This window comes from Hemitrygon akajei, chromosome 5, assembly GCF_048418815.1.
Source record: "Hemitrygon akajei chromosome 5, sHemAka1.3, whole genome shotgun sequence".
Classification (NCBI taxonomy): domain Eukaryota; kingdom Metazoa; phylum Chordata; class Chondrichthyes; order Myliobatiformes; family Dasyatidae; genus Hemitrygon; species Hemitrygon akajei.
Window position 1 is genome coordinate 132,277,366 of NC_133128.1, and position 22,229 is coordinate 132,299,594.

Consider the following 22,229-nt stretch of genomic DNA (forward strand, 5'->3'; position numbering starts at 1 on the left):
GTCATTATCCGATGTATTGAGCTAGAACAAGGTAAAACAATAACAGTATTGAATAAAGTATTAAAAACTTAAGAATCAAATGCAGGACCTGTAAAAGATTAAGTGCAATATTTATATTAATGGTAAGAATTGGCAGAGTGGAGGATCTCCGAGATCTTGAGGTCCCTGTCCATAGGACATAGAAGCTGCTGTGCGGGTTGACAGTTTTGTTAAGAAGGTGTATGGTGTGTTGGCCTTCATCAATCATGGGATTGAGTTCAAGAGCCATGAGGTAATGTTACAACTATATAAGACCTTGGTTAGACCCCACTTGGAGTACTGTGTTCAGTTCTGGTCACCTCACTACAGGAAGGATGTGGATACTATAGAGAAAGCGCAGAGGAGATTTACAAGGATGTTGCCTGGATTGGAGAGCATGCCTTATGAGAAAAGTTTGAGTGAACTTGGCCTTTTGTCCTTGCAGTGATGGAGGATGAGAGGTGACCTGATAGGGGTGTTTAAGATGATGAAAGGCATTAATTGTGCCAGAGGCTTTTTCCCAGGGCTGAAATGGCTAACAGGAGGGGCATAGTTTTAAGGTGCTTGGAAGTAGGTACAGAGGGGATGTCAGAGCTAAGTTCACACAGAGCGTAGTGGGTGTGTGGAACACACTGCCGGTGATGGCGGTGGAGGCAAGTACAACAGGGTCTTTTAAGAAACTCTTAGATACATGGGGCTTAGAAAAATAGAGGGCTATGCAGTAGGATAACTCTAGGCAGTTTCTAGAGTAGATTACATGGTCAGCACAACATTGTGGGCCAAACGGCCTGTAAAATGCTGTAGATTTCTATGTTCTAAGATCATAACACAGTGGATTGTGTGCCTATGAGTGAGTTTTATTGTACAAGAGGTCTGTTCAAGGTGAAAACAGGACCTAATGTGCCAGTGAAATATTCCATGGCTCATTTGTTGATGTAAGTAAGTGCTGCTGGTATCCATGGAACGATACACATCGATGATCAACACCATTACATGAGGGTTAGGAGAATTAATGAGAAAACGTATTTTTAAAACAGAGGGTAATTAGCTTTTATTGCCAGAGGCTGGACACATACTTTCTTCTTTTTGCTTCATTTCTAGACTAAGGATGTTCAGAAAGCAATGGATGAGAAGAGATTTGATGAAGCCATAACACTGCGTGGCAGGTGAGACCTTGCTTCTCCTCTTCCTCTCCATCTTTGTTCTCAATAAATCAAACTCTCATTTATATTTGAGATGTTCCAATTACTTTATAACCAATTGAGTACTTTGTGTATTTAGTATTGTGATGGAAAGAATAGTGGAGCCATATTGTGCATAGAAAAATCCAGAGATCACGAAGGTGGTGGTGACCAGTTGGTTTGCTTTATTGATGTAATTGAAAATAAAAATGTTTGTCACATCAATGGAAATAAGTGTGGCACTTAAGAATTTATTGTGACACTTTCTTAACTGGATAAGAGTAAGTAGTTGTGAGTAGCGGGGCTGATAAAGAAGATATCCTTTGTAAAGGACATAATAACCAAGTACTTGCACGTTGCTCTTTACCAAAGAAGATGCTGCCAAAGTCTCAGTAGAATTGGAGGTAGTAAAGTTCTTGGATGAGGTGACAATTGATAAGGAGAGGTTGTGCTTAAAAGTTAGCAGTGAAGATGCAGTGCAGTTGCTTAGAGAAGTGGGGTAAAGGCTGCAGAAGGACTTGCTGTAATCCTCTTGAGTGTTCCTAGTTACAGGATAGCTTGACGACTGGAAAATGACTAGTAACATTCGGAGAGGGGTGCATAGATCTGCCAGGTGACTACTGTTTAGTTGGAGAAAGATTTTAGAAACAAGGAAAACTTTTATTAAGAAGAAATTTGAGTTGACAAAGGGTGTAACTAGTGTAAACTTTGTAAAGGCAAGGTATGTGTGACTAATCTGCTTGACTTCATGAGAGTCTAGAGAAAGTGATTAAGAAGGTGTTACTAGCTTTTTTTAAACTTATATTTACAATCGCAAGACCCTGCTGGACATTAAGAACAAATACTGCAGGTCTTACCCCATCAGCAAGTGCTCATTGGCAGAGAAATTGAAGGAGCTGAACTTGGTGCAGATCATGATGCTGCCTGGGGCAGAGGGTGTTGGTGTGTGAAGGAGGTGCGCAGTCTTAACAGTGAGTGATCATCTTCATCACTGTTCTTGTGATTGCAAGAGCCTGTTGGACATCGGTGGAGTGGAATGCTATGAGCTCAGTCCTTTGGTTTATTGGTGAACTGCGGGGCCTCGATCGTAGCGAGGACTAGGCCTCAAGCTGTGGTGTCACCTTTTTGCAGCCGCCTAGAAGGAGACATTGGAGTCGGGCGTTCCACTGGAGAGCTAGAGTCGGTGTTTTACTACTGTCTTGTACTGTATGTGCTGACTATCTTATACAGGTCCACAATCCCTTATCCGAAATTCTTGGGGCCAGTTGCATTTCGGAATTCAGAATTATTCAGATTTCAGAATTCCTCCTTATTGGTTCTGGGACCCCCGCTGATACCAAAAGACACGTATGCTCAAGTCCCTTATTTAACCTGGCTCGGTGTAGGTGGACTTTAGGACCTGGCGGAGCTCCAGACCTACGCACATCCTCCTGTATACTTTAAATCATCCAAAATGCCGGTGGAACGCAGCAGGCCAGGCAGAATGGTCTTTAGCATTCTCTCTTTCAATGGCAGCCTCTCCTAATGCTAAACAGTGACTACCATAAAAAGAGTTCTTTAAGCACTGTTCACCCCAACCCCCGTGCCCCCAGCCTTTCCACTGCTGGTTTATTGCACAAATCTATGTTCTTAAATGCCATGCTGCTACTTCTAATGTATTAGGATTCAATTACATTTTGTTTTTCAGGAATGCGTTGCCATTACGACAGACTAAGTTAGAGGAGTCCAGTTCAATCCAATTTGTAGACTTTTAGACTGAGTCTTTAAAAACAAATCTATATTATTTAGTCATAGTCCCATTTTTTAAGGGATCTGAACAGAACACTGCTGCCTGTAAGGAGTTTGTATATTCTCCCTATGACCATACGAGTTTCCTCCCATGCTCCAAAGACTACCAGTTGGTTAATTAATGGGTTAATTGTCCCATGATTAGGCTAGGAGTAAATTGAGAGATTGCTGGGCAGTGTGGCTCAAAGGGCCAGGAGGGCCTGCTCTGTACTGTATGTCAATAAATAAACTTAATGTGGTACAGCCACAAGAAAATATCATTCAGATTGTGTTTTTTAAAATTTTATCATGTTTCAAATGTAGCAATAATATTTAGGAGCTTCCATTTACCATTCCTGAAATACTTTCTAGGTAACTGTTTAAGGAGCTTTCCAGCTGTTCTACACATGGAGTGCTTATTTAACATTGTCTCAGGAATTATACTTCTTGTGGATGTCCCCCAATGTGTTTTTAAAAAAAAGAGTTCCAGTCCTGAGTGTGACATCTGGAGAATTGGAAAATAATTCAAGTGAAATCCAACCTGTAATTGAGTATTCTTTTATTGTAGGAGCTTTGAGAATAACTGGAATATCTACAAGCTACTGGCACACCAGAAGCCTTCTGTGACTAAGGTAAACTTTTGTGGCTTCGATGCATCCAATTTGCAGTTTGGGCCTATTGCATGGGTGCATCAGGTGAACCACAAGTGAAGCCGTAATCTTGGCTGCGATACCATTTCACAGGGTTCACTTGCCAGAGTGACCTGGGATGACAGGCGCACAGGAGGGTAATGTGATGGGTGTGGGGACGGACTGCAGAACAACACATCATAAGAGGTTATGTTATCCACAACAAATATTCTTGAGTTTCACAAGTAGGAAGAACTTGCCCAGTCACTGTACAGATCATTGGTGAGACCACACCTTAACAACCGAGTTCGGATCTGGGCCCAGGAGAGGAACATGTTGCTCTTGCAGGTGTTTAGTTCAGACTCCTCATGATGACTTTAGGAATAAAACAGTTTAGGATCACTGGCTGCATAGATTAGGGTCAAATTCCATTGTCGGGGATGATTATGAAGAGGGCTAACTGCTTAAAATGATTAAAGGATTTAATGGTGTAGAGAGAAATGATTTCTTTTTGTGGGGAGGTCCCACAAGAGTGAGAATTAGGATTTTACTCTGGGATATTCTAAGAAGCAGTTATTCAGTCAAAGTGCAGTGAAACTCTGGGAAAAACTTTCCCCAAAGATGTTGAGTCAGAAATCAAGTATTAAATGAGATAACTTTTCATTGCATTACCGTTTTAAAGAATAAGGAATTCTGAATAAATTGAGTTGGATACAAGATAGCCACTGTTGGGTTAAGGAAGTTTGGAAATGAGATAAAATACATCATAAATCAGAGGGGTAAACCAGAATGTCTTTCGGTAGATCATCTTAAACCACCCCACCAAGATTTGGAGGATTCCGCTCCCATGCCCCTGCCATCACGACCTGAACTTGGGCATGTCAACACACCACCCATGGAACATAGGACCTGAGCAGAGCGGCTTGTCAGAGCTCCAGACAGGCTGTCAGTGCTGGTTTTGGTGAATTTTGGGGAGTGAGGGGGTCGTCCCATGTAGAGTAAGGTTATTGGTGCAAATATAAAGAGTTCACAACCACCAACAGGTTCAGACTCATTTTAAGAGGCTGGTCTGATGTAATGACAGAATTATGTGAGGTTCATTTACCACACTTAATGTTCAGTTTTTGGGGTTCAATAAACGAGTTGTTACAGTTTTTCTTAAACATAAAACGCCTCATGTCGTTTTATTTGTGAAAACCTGCATCACAATCTAATCGAATAGCAGAACATGTTTGAGATGCTGAGTAAACTGCCCCATTATACATCAGTTGCTTTTCTCCACTTGTCTACAGTGCTCTTCTTCAGATACCCAGTTATGGTTTTAAGCACAAATCCCCTCTACTGCTGTATCCGTCATTTGGGCATGGTACATGTATGGTGACTATATACAGGACACTCAGTGGCCACTTTGTTAGGTACCTCCTGTACCTGATAAAAATGGTCACTGAGTATATGTTGGTGATCTGCTGCTATACACATGCACTTCAAGGTGGGATGTGTTGTGTATACAGAGATGCTCTTCTGCACACCACTGTTTTAACATGTGGTCATTTGAGTTACTGTCGTCTTCCTGTCGGTTTGAAGTCTGGCCATTGTTCTCTAATGTCTCTCATTAGCAGAACTGTTGTTCTGGGTGTTCTGTTTGTTTTTTGCACAATTCTCTGTAAATTCTAGAAATGTTAAGTGTGAAAATCCAAAGAGATCAGTTTCTAAGATGTTCAAACCATCCCATCTGGCACCAACAATTGTTCCATACTCAAAGTCACTTGAATCATATTTCTTCCTCATTCTTATGTGTGAACAACAATGGAACCTGGAACGATGGAAGAAATGGAACCTCTTGACCATTATGCATTGAGTTTCTGCAATGTGATTGGCTGATTATATTTTTTGTATTAACATGCAGGCTTACCAAATAAAGTGGTCACTGTGTGTGTGTGTGTGTGTGTGTGTAGTAGGCACAACTACAGTGACAGCTGGCTGTTAACAGCCAGCTCCAGTGTGGCTGAGTTACCACAGCCTCTTTACACCATTAAAATAGAACTGTTATTTTGTCTGGTACCCTACCCCTTACTGACCTGTACATACACCATGCGTAGTGATAACTGAGAGTGGCTCAGGGAAACATGGAATCAGACGTTCTCATCTCATGACTGTATATTGCAGACTACTGTTGATAAATGGGCAAGTGCCCATGATGAGGCCATTTGATGCCCTGCTGACATCTTGCTTTGTTTTCTCGTTTGCACAGAGTAATTTCAACCTGGCCATCATGAATATTGGAGCTCCAGCAGCAGGGATGAATGCAGCCGTGCGGTCCGCAGTCCGGGTTGGGCTGTCAGCTGGTCACGTAGTCTACACTGTTAGCGATGGGCTAGAAGGTTTCTCCACAGGGCAGGTAAGGGACATTTAATTCCAGGACACTGGGGCCCTTGTGGTTCTGCTAGTGTGAGTCACAGATATGGTTTAACTCTGTCCAGGTAGGCATGAGCTGCTCAGCATTAGCATTGCTTCCACTTTGAGACCATGAGGGAGTTATGATATGTCTGCCTGGAGATAAAACTACTGTACTCTTTAACTTTGCCCACCACCAGAAGTGAAACCTACTGTATATTTAAATAGCACTGATGTGAGCAATCTCAGAATTGCTCAATCAGTGGAGCTGTGGGTCTGTAATAGATCTCCAATGGCATTGTTCACATTGTATTTCATTATAAATGGTGGCCCTTTTGTGGCATTGCTTACAGTGAGAACAGAAGCCATGTACTTGTACGTAGATGGATATTCAACATATCTCCAGAAACATTGCCTGCTCTCAGAAAAGATCTATGCAAGAAATTGTCAGTGTTCTGTTACTAATATGAAAGTGACACTGGAATTGTCTTCTCTTTCTGTTGCAGATTAAGGAAGTGAGTTGGCGTGATGTTGGAGGCTGGACTGGACAAGGCGGATCTCTGCTGGGCACTAAACGGTAGTTAACGCCACAGCCCCTGAGATGACTGTAATGGCTGTGTGTGGACAGGATGCTCTCTGCAGAATCTATGTTTACTCAGAACAACTGAGAGTATTTTCAGGATCATTTGAACTAGTCGTTTCAGTGTTGCTGCACTCGATTGATCGGTCCTTTTCCACAGCAGCTCCAAGGGTGTTTATCCGGTCCCTTTCCGATTGAACCCGAGTGCAGGCAGTGGGCTTTAGATCACAGTGGTTCAGTTCCCTCCCCCTTCAGGCATTGACACTGTGCCCACCTCCTTGTGCACAAACAGCTAATTCCTCATAACTTTCAGCATTGTTTTAAGTCCCTCCCTGTAACTGTTGTATTCTAATACACGGTTCCAACTTCTCCCTGTCTGTTAATCAAATGCTTGCATCCACTCTGCCTTAGTTTACATGCTGCTATTTCATCTGTTTGTTTGCAGGACACTCCCCGAAAAGTGCATGGATAAACTCGTGCAACAAATACGTAACCATAGCATCCACGCTCTGCTGATCATTGGCGGGTTTGAGGTGAGGCACGTGCCACATTGTCGTTCATTCTGTGTGGCTTTTTGCTTCTGTTCATCCCAGTCACTGTGCTCTTCACGGTCATTTTCGCACTGTCCCAGTTTCCATGTTCACACGGTATCTTGTGGACTGCTGACGAAGTCATTTTGGCCAGTTCTCATTGGTGCCATCTATTAATGTACAACTTTACTGCAGTTGTATCATGTGTGGCATGTTTTAGCTGAGCATGTAGCACCAAACCTACTATTTTTCATGCTTTCCAGTGACCAGACACGGAATCACATTTGCCTTAACTTGGTTCATGCTGGTGATAAGTCAATACTGCTGTCTTTTGCTGTGCTACGCACTCCCATTGGTATACACAGAGAACTTAGACACAAGATTCTAATCTTGTGAAAAATTCTTAAAAGTCCTGCAAAGTTTTATGATAGTTTTTTGGAAGCAATTCTCACAAATTCAGTGGAAGAGGTATGTTGCTTGCCTTAGTTCTTTAAAAAATTAGAGTTTCTATCCCTCTGCTGGTAGGTCAGAGGTAATGCTACAGCACTGGGTTAACTGGAGCAAAGGATGTGATGGGGTATCTCATCGTAGGTCGAGCTGTCGAGTATGGGGTGTATGTGGCTTCAAAGCCTTGCTGACTTGAGCGCACAATTCTGGAATGTTCCAACTGTGCAACCCTCCCCAGCATACTCCACCACAAATACTGAGGGCTTTTAATTAACTTCTAGTAGGCTTCAACCTCTCTATAGTCCTCTCACTGCTGAAATAAGGTCCCATCACACTGAAGCAAAAATAAAGCTGCAGAGGCAGGATATCTGAAGTAGACTGAAAATGCTTTGAAACACACAAGTCAAACAACAAATATGAAAGAGAAAGTCTGAGTCAGTTTTTCAGGGCAATTACCCTTCCCTGAGCCTCCCAGCAGCTCTGCAAAAGGGTGATTAACTTGGACTGTTTCTCCCTCCACAGATGCTGCCTGACCTGCTGTGCATTTCTGTGCATCATCTTTTATTTGCTCCTTCCTTTCCAAGAACCTTCCAAACCTAGTTAATCTCCCTTATTCTCCTCCACTAGTGAAAGGCATTCCTTGCCCTCCTGCCTTCCTTTCCCTCTCCTACCCCAGCAACTGAACATCTTACCAGCCGCATCTTTGAGGAGTTTAGGAGGCACTGGTGACAGAGCACACAGTTTAATGGGGTTGTTTCTCCCACCACAGGCTTTTGTGGCAGCTCTGCAGTTGACCGAGGGGCGGGAACACTACGAAGAGCTCTGCATCCCCATCTGCGTCATCCCCGCCACCATTAGCAACAATGTGCCAGGAACGGACTTCAGCCTGGGCTGCGACACTGCCGTCAATGCAGCCATGGAGGTAAGGTCAGGTTGGAGCTCTGGGTGGCACCGGGCCTCTCAGCCTGTCAAGCTGGTCAATAGGATGGAAACATATTCACCCCATCAAGCTTATTAATGTAATCAATGGGAGACTGTTGAGGTTACTGATCCTGTTGTGATCTGAGAGTATGTTTGCAATCCTCCTGGTGAAAGTATCCCTGTGGAATTGGTGTTGGTGGGGAGGGTGGGGCTGATGAGAAATGGAGGCAGGATGTTTGCACTGGCCTTGGTGTGGATGGTAGGGAGGAAGTGGGTCTTGGTGCTATGAGGTTCAGGAAATGGAAGACATACTGCCCCCAGTTTTCAGCAGATATATTTGAGCTAACTGAGTTCCCGGTCATTTGGAAAGAGATGAATTGCCTATATTCCCTAATCACATGGTCAATAAAGGTAATTAGTTGTTTAATGGAAAAGTAGATGGATCTCCATTTCAAGTGGGGATGTGTTCAGAAGGGGCCAGCACAGCTAACGGCTCCTCTGAGACCGGGTTATCCCCCGTTTTGTGCAGCCCTCCAGGGGTCCCTGTGTCTGATCTGCTCTTTCCCCACAGACTTGTGATCGCATCAAGCAGTCGGCTTCAGGAACCAAGCGCCGAGTCTTCATCGTGGAGACCATGGGCGGATACTGTGGCTACCTGGCCTCGGCCACTGCTCTGGCTGTCGGGGCTGATGCTGCTTATATCTACGAAGACCCGATCAATATCCATGACCTGACGGTGAGTTGTGATCTGGATGGGGGCTAGGGTGGAAGGACAGTGCTCAGTCTCTCTTGATCCCATGATGTGGTCACTGTAATCCACACTGAGGGTGCTCCTTGCTGCAATCTGCCGTCACGGCCAGGGCCCCTACATCGGCTCTCACACTGATTCAGTTACTTTGTGGTTCAGGCTAAATGTATGTTTTTATTTTTACTTAAGCATGATAAAAGATCCTTCTAGCCCAATGAGCCCTGCCACCCAATTACACCCATGCAACCAGTTGGCCTACTGGAATGTGAAGGGAGACCCGAGTACCCGGAGGAAACCCACCTGCTCACAGGGAGAATGAACAACTCCTTACAGACAACGGCAGAATTGAACCCGGGTTGCAGGCTCTGTAATGGCCATACGTGACCTTGCTGCCCCTCAGTGTGATGAGTGTTTTCTCCAGCATGAAACTACAAAAAAGCCACTCAGCCCCTTGCCAGCTCTCTGAAAGAGCTTTTCAACTCACTGCGCCTTTTTCTCTGGGGATTGTTTCCTGATCAGTTATTCACCAGCCTTTCAGCTTTACATTCTGGATCACAGTTCCATGATGGTTTCCTTACTTGTTCTCTCCTACTTTTGCAGCGCTTCAAAATCTCTGCCTTCCTTCTGATTTCAGGGCCCTTTTGCCAATGCAGCTGATTCTCCAGGGTTACTCCATTGGGAGCTGGAAATTTACTTCTGGGGTCTGAGGAGTAGTGGTGTGGAGGGGAGGGATTGCAAGAGTGTGGCTGTTTCTCCAGGATTACTGCATTGGGAGCTGGCTATTTACTTCTGGGGTCTGGAATTTGGGTGGGGGGGGCAAATTTAGGAACACCTTTTCTTTGCTGCTTACCTTCTGACACCGGGTTCCGCAGGCCAATGTGGAGCACCTGACGGGGAAGATGAAGACGACAGTGCAGCGAGGGCTGGTGTTAAGGTACGTTCTGCGAGCAAGCCGTGGGGAAGCAGGATGTGGCTTCCTGCAAAACCCAAGAGAATGCACACCCTCTACCAGCCCTGCTGTCTCCAGCCAACACCCTCACCTGCCCCTTGGCTTCCATAACTCCAGTCCCAGAAACTGGAGCACAACTGGTAAAGAGTCATCAGTGCTGCCTTTCAGATGAGTAGAATATCCCAGCTTCTTGAGGAGCAGGGAGGGGTGTGATTGCCAGTATTCCAGTCTGTATCACACGTTACAGCTGATTGTGACTGCTATGTTTGCCATTGTCTGTCATTCGTACTGGTAGAAACTAATGACATCAAGTGATTTTGAAATCCAAATACATATCCTTACCTGAAAATGTGAAGATACTCTTTCTTCCCCAAGACCACAGATTGGGGCTGATCCTGATTTTTCTTTTCTCAAGTGGCGAGCAGGTCGGTATGATTCCCAAATCCAGTCTGTGTGCTCCATTTGAAGTCCTTTCAGCACCGAGCCAAGTTCCCCATTTTGAGCTGACCACCAGAGGGAGCCTCTGAGATACCAAGATCACCTCCCCTGTTTACTGAAGCTTGGCCTCTTTCAGAGGGCTTGAATCTGAGTTGAGAACAATATTGCTGGACAGTTGCCTCTGACTAGTGATTTGCAGTTGCCATGGATACTAGCCTCTCAGCTTATTTCCACTGGTAAACTTGAACAGTAGCTATGGTCAGGTGAGTTCAGTTAGTCCTTCCTTCCAGCCCACCTCCGCTGTGCTCACCCCTACAGTTAAGCTATTCAGTGTGGATGAGGAAGACCTTTTCCTTTCCTGAATTTTCCTTCACACCCCAAAGAAACTTTACCATAACCAGAAGAAGGTTAACCTCTGCTCCCTGACATTTCAGTTTATTTAGCCATTGAAAGCATTACAGCAGAGTCCAATTTCATTCTCAGCCAATGCCAGCCAGGTCATCTTTTACAACAGGATATTAAAATAGGCTCCCTGTTCTGTGGAGGTGATCTGTCCATTATCTGCTGCTGTCCCTTGGTCAAGGTCGGCCAATTTGGCACAGGAGGGCAGATTAGTCCTGCACTGTTCTGTCCCCAGCTACTAGTGGTTGAGCTGGACTCTCTGTCTGATGTCCTTATGGTTATTACGCTGGTACAGACAGACCCTGGGGATTATCTGGGTTGGGACTGTAGCTCAGGGGTGGGAATGTTATCACTGGAACATACTGTCCTTGTTAGCTGGTACCATGGTCACACATCATCACTCAGTTCTGGCAATGGCTCCAAGTGCTGCAAACACCTGTCCATGGGGGCACTGTGGAGGTTAGCTGAAAATTTCACAAGGTGTTTACTGGAGGTGTGTAAATGGGATGAGGAAACTAATCAGGCATGATTTAATAGAAGGACCACCTCCTGTGCTGACTTATAAGAGAAACAGTTTGCACATTTCCAACACACACTGTTCTGTCCCAGCCATCATAACAGAGGATACGGAGTATTGTATGATCAGCAGGAACTGGGTCTGCAATTTGCTACTCTGAGCTTCAGTACACTAAGCCTGAGCTTAGATCTGGTAGTTGCCTAACTTGACCTCCACAATACAGGGTCTGGACAAGACAGACACTTTCCTGTGCTTTTTCTTCTCCCAGGTAGTGAAGTAGTTGACTCAAATAGAACATAGTACAGCACAGTACAGGCCCTTTGGCCGACAATGTTGTGCTGACCCTGCCTCCCATATATCCCCCCACCTTAAATTCCTCCATATACCTGTCTAGTAGTCTCTTAAATTTCACTGATTGAGGCAGTGCATTCCATGCACCAACCACTCTCTGAGTGAAAAACCTTCCTCTAATATCCCCCTTGAACTTTCCTCCCCTTACCTTAAAGCCATGTCCTCTTGTATTGAGCAGTGGTGCCCAAGGAGAAGAGGAGGTGGGTTCTCCCACCCACCCCTCCCTGAAAAATGAGTGTTATCTGAGGTGATGTCTATTATATTTCCATATGAAATTGACATGAGCTTTCTTCTTCCTTCCTCTTCCCTCAAGAAATGAGAAATGTCACCCACACTATACCACGGAATTCTTGTACAACCTGTACTCTGCTGAGGGGAAAGGCGTATTCGACTGTCGTACCAATGTGCTGGGCCACATGCAGCAGGTGAGTCTGAGGGCACCAGAGCCTATCGGCCACCTAATGATGCTTTAGTGAAGGGGGGGGGGGCCTATTCAGTTGTACAACCATTGGTTTAGTCAATTGCCTCTCCATTCTCAGGCTCACCTTGTGTTGTAAGTGAGGAAACAGATTCGATAGGTCTCACGGACATGTAGCCTTGGTAGCAAAGGATTTTATTTACAGAAGGCGAATGTGGGAAAATGGCAACAGAAGCAACACGCACACAGTTTACAGTAGTCAGATTAGCAATAAAACTCGCGGACAATTAATAAAATCGCATGGGAACAAAGTGCATGTGCACACACGCATACAACCAAGGGATACCTGCCACCCCTTGACTCTGTGTGGGCACGGCTCTCTGCCTTTAGGGACAATAACTAACATTCCTAACCTTATTCAATGCACAACTCACCAATATGGTTCTCAGCCCGGAGTGATCCCTTGAATGGCAAAAAGAGAAGGGGGTGAAGCGCACGTGGCATCCTTTATAGTGCAGCAGGGCTGATGAGTCCAGCCCAGGTAATTCACAGGGAAGCCAGTGGCTCAGTGCCAGCCAAATTAAGCTGATTATAAAGGCCAATTGCCCGAGGCCAAGTACAAGGCTAATTAAAAGGGCCAATGGTTGGGTGTGCATTGATAGGTGAGGAGGGGTCGAACCTTGATTGGCAGGTGGTGTGTCTTTCGACCAGGTAAATGGGCAGTGCTGTCACGTGATAGTCACGACACCTCCAATACACATTGGTAATCCCCAGTAACATAATCCCTGTGCCACATTCTTTTCTGGATATTTCCAATTCCCAGGTTTTTCTCCCAATAATCCCCAATCTCTCAATCCTGAGTTATTTGATCTTTACAAGGACCAAGATGCTTACTAGTTTAGTCATCATTCCCAGAGAATCTGGGGACTTAGAGCCCAACCGAACTTTAAACATTCCCAGAATGTTAGAGCTTATTAGACATTTAAAAACAAAAAGATTAGTTAAATTTAGTGTTGCTTCTTTACAAATCAAAACAATAGAAATTATTTTAAGAGCAAGAAATGGCACTGAAATTTCACAAGAGAAAATATCTTCATACGAGTAGTAGAGGTCTTAAAAAGTGAGTAATCAACAGAGAATCCAACAGTGGGGGAGTGAATGGGCCCCCAGACTATAATGGCCTATACTTTGGGTTTTGATACAGGTGGCTTCTAGGCATAGTGGATACCTAGATGTCTAAAACATTGTAGATTCAACAACCAATCCCACAGTTTAGGTCACAAATGTACCCCCAAGGAGTGATATCCTTGTTGGTGAGGTAATGCAGTGAAGGTGTGTCACATTGATTCGGGGGCTGGTGAGTTTGTCACATGAGAAATCAAGTAGATTGCGCCTGTATTCGCTTGTGCTTCAAATGAGAGCAGATTTCATTGAAATATAACAATTTTTAAAGGGCTTCCCAGGATAACTGCACAGTGTTTAGAACCATAATGGTCAGGGTGTGTGATGGATTTAATCAGTGATGCCAGTGGAAAATGTGTAGCTTTTGAGATCTATCAGACCTTGTAACGATCCAGAATCCTGGCGGCAGCAGTGCAGATTGGGGTTTCACAGGGCGTGTCCAGAGTACTGTGGGAAGGGTTGGGTAGGTCAGCACAGTCGGGGGATGTTGGTGGGGGGTGGGAGGGAAGGGAACTTATGACAGATGGGATATTTTATGATGGGATTGCAGAAACAATCGTGTGTTTTGTGGCCCATCGTCTGCTCTTGCAATGGTTGAGCTGCTGAACTCCAGGTGGCATGAGGCTCATGTCTTGTCTGGGCACTTTAATAATGCTGGTGTTTATTATCACCAAATGCACCTTGCTGAGCCCAGATCGTCACTGCCCACGTCACAGTGACCAGAAAAGTGAGCAATAGGACCACACTTCAGGATTTTGACCCCTTTCCTGCACATTCTGTTTGCCGCCCTTCTCCTGCACATGAACTTTCACTTTGTTTTCCTCTCTCTCTGTCATCAGGGAGGCGCTCCTACCCCGTTCGATAGGAACTTTGGTACAAAGCTGGGTGTGAAGGCTGTGCAGTGGCTTACGGAGAAGCTCCAGGAGTCCCACAGGAAAGGTATGCTGCGCGGCCTGGCTCTGGGGTTGAGGTGGGGTGAGCCATTTCGGTCTGCACCGCCTTGGGCGTGGCACAATTCTGTAGCAGGAATTGGTGAAGAAATGTTTCCTAGGGCAGTGAAGAAACTTGTACTTCCATGCGGCTTGTGAAGTGGAGAACAGAAAACAGAGGAAGGAAACCGACAGTGGAGAGAAGCCTCAGGTGCTTCTGGAATCAGCAATGACTTCAGATCTTCAATTGAGTTCATAGTTACATAGCACAGAAACAGGCCCTTCAGTCCAACTGGTCTATGCCAACCATCCATACCCCATACAAACAAGTCACTTTTGCCTGTGTTTGGCACATAACCTTCTAAGCCTTTCTAATCCACCTGTATTTTAAAAGTTGTTATTACACCTGCCTCCATTATTTCCTCTGGCAGTTCATTCTACATACACACCATCCTTGGTGTTAAAACATTGCCTCTCAAGTTCCCATAAAATCTTCCCCTCTCACCTTAAACCTATGCCCTCCGATTCTTGATTCCACAGCTCTGGGAGGAAAACCGATTGCATTGACCGTCATTCTGCTCTTCTGCCCAAGAATGACTTGAGGAGCTTTAGAAAAGTCGCCTATCGAGTTCACCAATCCACTGAGCATCACTTTCTCCCAGGTACTGAATCTAAGAAATGCCCCCTGCACAACCCTGAGCAGCAGAATGACCTTGCAACAATGGGGAAAGGAATGGGACTGGGTCAACAACAGTAACGTCAGACTTCCATAGTGTCTTTGTTGTAATCACTCTGTAACCGATTTGCTTCCTCCTGCATAGGGAGAGTCTTCGCCAACTCTCCAGAGACTGCCTGTGTCCTGGGAATGAACAGGAAGGCCCTGGTTTTCCGACCTGTCACAGAACTGAAGGGGGAAACCGACTTTGAGTAAGTGGCTGAGGATTTGGGGGTGGGTGCAGAGGCTCAGGATTTGGGCACTTCAAGGAGCTGTTGGGTGATTGGATAGGGTTATGATGAACACTGAGTGGGAATGGTTCCTTGCACTAAGCAGTCCATATCCCAGCATTAGATTTCATGTGATTTAACAATACATTAATCTTCATTAAGGCATTGCCTCTAAAGTAATAAAAGTACCCCCAGACATTTTCTATGGGTGTAAAAGACATAATTTTACACCGAACTTGGAAGGTTGTCAGAGGCTGGGACAAAGAGAGAGGTTTTGAAGGGAAGAGGGAATCTCCAGATTTAGTACCCTTGGCAATTAAAGTCACAGAATCAGCAAGGAGTCACTTGTACATGAGATCCTCTCAGTTAGTAACAGAGGGCTGAACCCACACCTGTAGACAGTGTGCACCAAGGCACCCTTCATCAAGAGATGGGCCTGCCACATTGTCACTCATAGCCCCCAATCCCAAACTCATCTCACTGGAAGTCCAGTGCTCAAGTCTCAGTGTCTGGAAGGACTGTGGTGCAATCAAACACTGTTGGACCAGACACTACACATGGGACATGCACTACCTCCAATGTATGGGGGACCGATTACCACAGAGACAGTCACCATCCTCTGAAACCCTGTTTTCTGCTCAGGTTGATGTGCATTTGTTATTATTTACCCGTATCCCCAAAGCCAGCAATAACCTTCAGGTTGCTGGAATTTTCGTTTTCATTTGAACTCTTTCCCCTCCTTCTCCCCCCCCCCCCCCCCCAACCAAACCTCAGCAGTTGAGGTGAGGGGTGGGTGGGAACCTCCCACAAAAGCTGGAGTTCTTCCTTAAAGTATGTGATTTTAATGCAGTGTACTCTTGTTTGAGCTTCCCCCGCCACACCTCTTCATCACCTGGAAGATAGAAGGTTACTAGATAGGCAAGAAGACCGAGTGGAGGAGGGGGTCAGACCTTGTGGACACTTGTTGGATGGAGGATGTCAGTGGATCTGATGGAAGAGGTGCGGTTGGGATTGTGACTGTCCCTAGCTGGGATTGATCCTCTCGTTCTCTACGTGTGTCCCCAGGCACCGGATGCCCAAGGGACAGTGGTGGCTGAGGCTCCGGCCCCTGCTGAAGATGTTGGCCAAGTACCAGACTCGCTTCGACAACTACATCACGGGGAAGGTGGAGCACGTCAACCGGAGGAGCCTCAGTGTGGAATCTGGTTTCTGAGAGAGGCAGCTTGCGAGTACTGTGTCTCCCCTACCAATGCATTTCATCCCTTTACTGTGTCCAACTGTGAATTAGTGTACAATAGCTTGCTCCTATAGAGCACGTGAAACCTAGAACATCCCTTGGTGCTTTAGGCACACTTTCAGACTAAAGGAGTTTTATACCCCAAGTGGTAACAGCATTGGCCCTGAAGAGGCAATCTCTCTTGCACTCTTAGAGCAGGATATTCTCTCCCTCTCCTTCCCCTCTCTTTTTCTTTCTCTCTCCCTCCCCTCTTCCTCCATCCTTCTCTATCTCTCTCCAGCCCCCCATCTCTATCTCTTCACAGGAGTTCTGCAACTACAAGAGCTCCAAACAAAGCAAACAGTGTTCTTAGTATTTTTAGTTGATTGACTCCTGATGAAAGTAATCTAATGCTAATGCTTCCACTCAGTGCAATAACTCGAGTCTGTCTGAAGGGTGAAAGCAGAGAATGGAAGTGGGGATGGTTGGAACAGTATTCTTTCAGTCTTTTTGGACAATCATGTGTAATGGAATGAGTGGGGAGGGGTGCCAAAGATCAAGTCACAAAGTGAGCATCTTAGCTAGCTTCTCCATTTCATAGGAAATGCAAACACAGCACTGAGATAACTACCTCCCCACATCTAACCACAGCAAAGCATCTCCCAAAAATAATTCTGAAAGCATAGCTGTTGTGTCTGTACATTCTGTGCCAGTCAGTTCTAGTGCTGAATGCACACCCTCCTACTTTTAGCACCTGTGTTGAGTACACTGTTATGTCAACATCCTCCGAAATTTACTGATGTTGTTTAAATCACCGCTTGATTGCAATGTAGGGCCAGGAAGTGAATAATACTGATTCTATTTTTCAGAAATATATTGATCCTGGAATTAATTGTGGTTAATTTTACTAGATTCTTTTAACAACCCCACATTTAAAATTTGAAGTTCAACCCCAGTTCATAGCAGGTTTCTCTTAAGAAAGTGTTGTCAATGTTTCAGAGAACTCAGCCGTGGATTATTGTTGCAAATTACATCATGCATTTATTCCAGTGTTTTCAAATGAATAAACATTTGTTAAGTATTAAGGTGGCATTTCCCTAAGTATTACCATAGCATGCACTGGTTGTGTGGCCGTTCCAGCCAATGCTACGTGAACAGGTCCTTTGTGTTGTCACTGTTAACTTGTGTTCAACCAAGGCAAGGCAGCAGGATGGATTATTATTACTCTGTCCGCCTGAGTCTCCTTTGCCAGCTGGTAAACTCAGGTCTGCTTGATGAATACAAGGTGCAACATAGGATATCTGGTCTGCTCACCAGCAGGTGCAACCTCTCATTAGAGACTATGCACCAGAGCATGGTGAAAGCAGTTTACCTCCTAGCTGGCTGTTGTTCACCTGCCCCAGAGGGATCAACTCTTGCACAGTGTTGAGAAGTTCTCTGTGCCAATGTGATGCCTTGAAATCTCCCAACAATAATTCAATGGCGTACATTAACTGTTGTATTCCACCGCTTTCATTATTGAGTAAACTGTCATTGGCCAGTGTATCTAATATGTACAATGGCTTTCTGTGGGCTCTATGTATATAAAATTGTCTACATCATGTACTGACATTGGAATTTGAACTAGATAGATTGTCTTGTGATTAAATTTATATCGCACAATGGCTGTAGTCTGTGAAATTGATCATTTTTGTATTCATTGAAATCCTTTGGCATTTTACTGGCCTTATTCACATTTACCTGCCTGGAAAAGATATGCCCACATAGTATTGAGCATGCATGCTAAGTGGGCAGCAAAATGGCTCTAGTTACCCATATTTTACAAATCCCTTCCATCACTTTATTGTATCCCCTGCCCTTGGAGCTGTCCACATATGGCATCTGGAGTATGAAGTACCCCTGCCTGTCAGTGCTAAGGATAGATGTACAAAAATTTCCTCTCTGCAGTTGTTCTTTCTAGATAGTTAATGGAATGCATCAGCACTGGGGGGAGGAAAAACAAATCCAATTATTTCCAGTGTCTAGGAATGGAGAACAGTGCACCTATAAAGCACAAATGGTAACTGACAACCTGAAACAGAGATACTGAAAAGTCTACAGAAATTAATTTCTTCTTCCTAGTGCAGTTCCTTAAGGTTGAAGATGACCTGCTTCCATTCCAGTGCTAAGGATTCTAATGAGGCAATGTAGGACCTTCAGCAAATCATAAACACGAGATTCTGCAGAATCTAGACTAGGCTCTCTGTCTCAAGACTGTAAAGCCACTCGTCGTTATTTGAGATGCAACCCCAATAAGTGGTATCCTCTGCAAAGTTGTAGATTGAGTTAGAGCAGAGTGTGGTCATGTGTATAGGGAATAGAGTAGGAGTCTGAATACACGCACCAGTGTTGAGAATAATCATGGCAGAGGTACTGCTGCCTGACCTTACTGAAAATGACCCTTACCTACCAGGGTTCAGGCATGGACATTGATAAACAGGGTCAGGGCTAGTCCTAGAAACATGGGTTATGACCAAAGAAAAATTGGCTTAGCACTTTAGTGCCAGGGTGTTTATTAGGTGCATCAAAAATCAAGCTTAGAAAAATAGTAAAAATAATGACAAGAAAAATGTCACAATGATACCTATAAGAAAAAAATAATAGCTCTATACTTTTTCTTGTCCATTGTGAACTAGCAGCCCATATGTAATCAATCTATTTCTCCCCCCGCCCCCAGTGATGGCAATAAACTTTATTAGGCTCAAGGACATACCATTTTTAATTACAGTAAGATTATAGGAGCAGAATTGAGCCATTTAGCTCCATCAAGGCTGATCTATTTCCCTCTCTGTCCTAGTCTACTGCCTTCTCCCTGTAAACCTTCATGCACTGATAAATCAAGAAACTAGCAATCTCTGTCTTAAATATATCCAATGACTTGGCCTCATCTCTTCTAAATTGATGTCCCTCTATTCTGTGGTTGTGTCCTCTGGTTTTAATCTCCCCCACCATAGGAAACATCCTCTCCATTATCTACCCTGTTGAGGTCTTTCAATATTCAATAGGTTTCAATGAGATTTTCCCGTCCCCATTCTTCTGAATTGAGTACAGGCCCATAGCTATCAAACACTCCTCATATGGTAGGCTTTTCAATCCCAAAATCATTTTTGTGAACCTCCTTTGAACCCCCTCCAACGTTAGCACATCATTTTTTTAGATAAGGGGCCCAAAACTGCTCACAGGACTCCAAGGCCTCACTTAGTGCCTTGCAAAGGCACATTACATCCTTTCATTTATGTTCTAGCCATTCTCAAAATGAATGCAAACATCATATTTACCTTCCCCACCATTGATTCAAACTACAAATTAACCTTAAGGGAATCCTGCATGAGAACTTTGCACCTTTACTAGACTACAGACCTACCTGGGACTGCATAAAGTGCACAAAACAGCGCAGGTATTACAATAAATAATAGACAGTAGAGGGCAGTAGGTTGGTGTCAGTCCGGGCTCTGGGTATTAAGGAGTCCGATATCTTGGGGGAAGAAACTGTTACATAGTCTGGTCGTGTGAGCCTGAATGCTTCGGTGCCTTTTCCCAGATGGCAGGAGGGAGAGGAGTTTGTATGAGGGGTGCATGGGGTCATTCATAATGCTGTTTGCTTTGTGGATGCAGCGTGTAGTGTAAATGTGACCTCACTATCCACTGCAGGCCTTGTGATCCGAGGTGGTGCAATTTCCGAACCAGGCAGTGATGCAGCTGCTCAGGATGCTCTCAATACAACCCCTGTAGAATATGATGAGGATGGGGAGGTGAGAGATGGAACTTCCTTAGCCTTCGCAGAAAGTAGAGACGCTGCTGGGCTTTCTTTGCTATGGAGCTGGTGTTGAGGGACCAGGTGAGATTCTCTGTCAGGTGAACACCAAGAAATTTGGTGCTCTTCACGATTTCTACCGAGGAGCTGTCGATGTTCAGCGGGGAGTGGTCGCTCCGTGCCCTCCTGAAGTCAACAACCATCTCTTTTGTTTTATTCACATTCAGAGACAGGTTATGTCATCTTGCCTTTAGATTACTTCTTCTGTGGGATGTATATCCTGTGCCTTCCACATTGCTCCAAGAAACTCCATCCATTGCTGCTCTGCCATCATCCCTGCTAGTGTCCCCTTCCAATCAACTTTGGCCAGCTCCTCTCTCATGCTTCTATAATACCCTTTATTCCACTATAGTACTGATAGATCTGACTTCAGCTTGTCCGTCTCAAATTCTATGATGATATGATCTCTGTTCTAGAGTTCCTTTACCTTAAGCTCTCTAATCAATTCCAGTTCATTGCACAACACCATAATAGCTGATCCCCTAGAGGGCTCAACCATGAGCTGCTCTAAAAAGCCATCTTGTAGGCATTCTACAAATTCTCCCTCTTGGGATCTAGCACCAACCTAATTTTTCCAATCTACCTGCATATTGAAATCCCCCATGACTATTGTTACATTGACCTTTTGACAAGTCTTTTCTATTTTCCTGTTGCAATTTGTAGCTCACACCCTGGCTACTGTTCAGAGGCCTCTATATACCTCCCATCAGGGTCTTCTTACCCTTGCACTTTCTTAATTCTACCCACAATGATTCTCCATTTTCTATCCAATGTCACCTCCTTCTAATTATTCGATTTCATTGCTGACCAAAAGAGCCATGCCACACCCTCTGCCTACCTGCCTGTCCTTCCGATACAATATGTATCCTTGGCTATAAAGTCCCCAGCTACAATCTTCTTTCAGCCATGATTCAGTGATGCCCACGACATTGTACTTGCTGATCTGTAACTATTACAAGTTCATCTATCTTATTCTGTGTATGTGAATGCATGCAGTATAACACCTTCAGTTCTGTAGTCCTTTTCGATTCAGTCCCCCTTTTCTATTGCAATTCATCCTGTTAACTGCAATTTTGCCCTATTATCAGCCTCTCCTTGCTGACTGTCTCGCTACACACTGTCTCTGTCAACCAGCTTCCTCACCCTCAGCACTATCACTCCGGTTCCCACTCTGCCCACCCCCCCCCCCCCGCCAAATTAGTTTAAACCCTCCCAAACAGCCACAGCAAATCAGTCCGCAAGGATATTAGTCCCCCTCAGGTTCAGGTGTAGTATGTCCTGTTTGTACACGTCATACCTTCCCCAAAGGAGATTCCAATGATTCTGAAATCTGAACCTCCGCTGCCTTGTGGCCGTACCCACTCATGGGAAAGGCTTCGGGAGTAAACCCTGAGGACAAATCTGGAGCTGGAGTCCCTGAGGCAGTCCGACGTTGCCTTCAACCTCGCTCTGGCAACTCCTGTGATGTCACTGGTGCCAAGCTGTATCGGCCCTTGCCCTTCCCTTGGACAACATTGGTGGCGTGGAGAGGGGAGGCTTGCAGCATGGGCAACTACCGGTCTTCCATACAACCTTGCCCAGGCCTGTGCCCTGGAGAAGACTTTCCAGGTGCAGATCCATGGTCTCGCGAGACTAACAGATGCCATACATATACCCCCAACAAAGTTAACTTAAGACTAGACATGAATTAGAATATGAAGCACCACACAATGTAGTTAGAATCAAATTACAAAATAAACCGCAGTATCTGCTTTTAATAGAGTATACAAACAATACTGGACGTACACATTTACAGATCCCCATTACTAAAGAAA

At 44.8% G+C, this 22,229-nt stretch overlaps 1 protein-coding gene across 2 annotated transcripts in view; it reads left to right on the forward strand.

The window, feature by feature from the left end:
* Window positions 1-18,224, forward strand: part of LOC140728176 (ATP-dependent 6-phosphofructokinase, liver type-like) — a 49,150-nt gene extending 30,926 nt beyond the window's left edge. For both annotated transcript variants that reach the window (XM_073046492.1, XM_073046491.1), the window contains 12 exons: window positions 1,120-1,184; window positions 3,535-3,598; window positions 5,847-5,993; window positions 6,496-6,566; window positions 7,015-7,102; window positions 8,316-8,468; window positions 9,039-9,203; window positions 10,088-10,149; window positions 12,186-12,297; window positions 14,312-14,411; window positions 15,223-15,328; window positions 16,412-18,224. In XM_073046492.1, coding sequence (XP_072902593.1) covers window positions 1,120-1,184; window positions 3,535-3,598; window positions 5,847-5,993; window positions 6,496-6,566; window positions 7,015-7,102; window positions 8,316-8,468; window positions 9,039-9,203; window positions 10,088-10,149; window positions 12,186-12,297; window positions 14,312-14,411; window positions 15,223-15,328; window positions 16,412-16,559 — 1,281 coding nt within the window. In that variant the 3' untranslated portion in view covers window positions 16,560-18,224. The remainder of the gene's footprint in view (window positions 1-1,119; window positions 1,185-3,534; window positions 3,599-5,846; window positions 5,994-6,495; window positions 6,567-7,014; window positions 7,103-8,315; window positions 8,469-9,038; window positions 9,204-10,087; window positions 10,150-12,185; window positions 12,298-14,311; window positions 14,412-15,222; window positions 15,329-16,411) is intronic.
* Window positions 18,225-22,229: the final 4,005 nt, after the last annotated feature.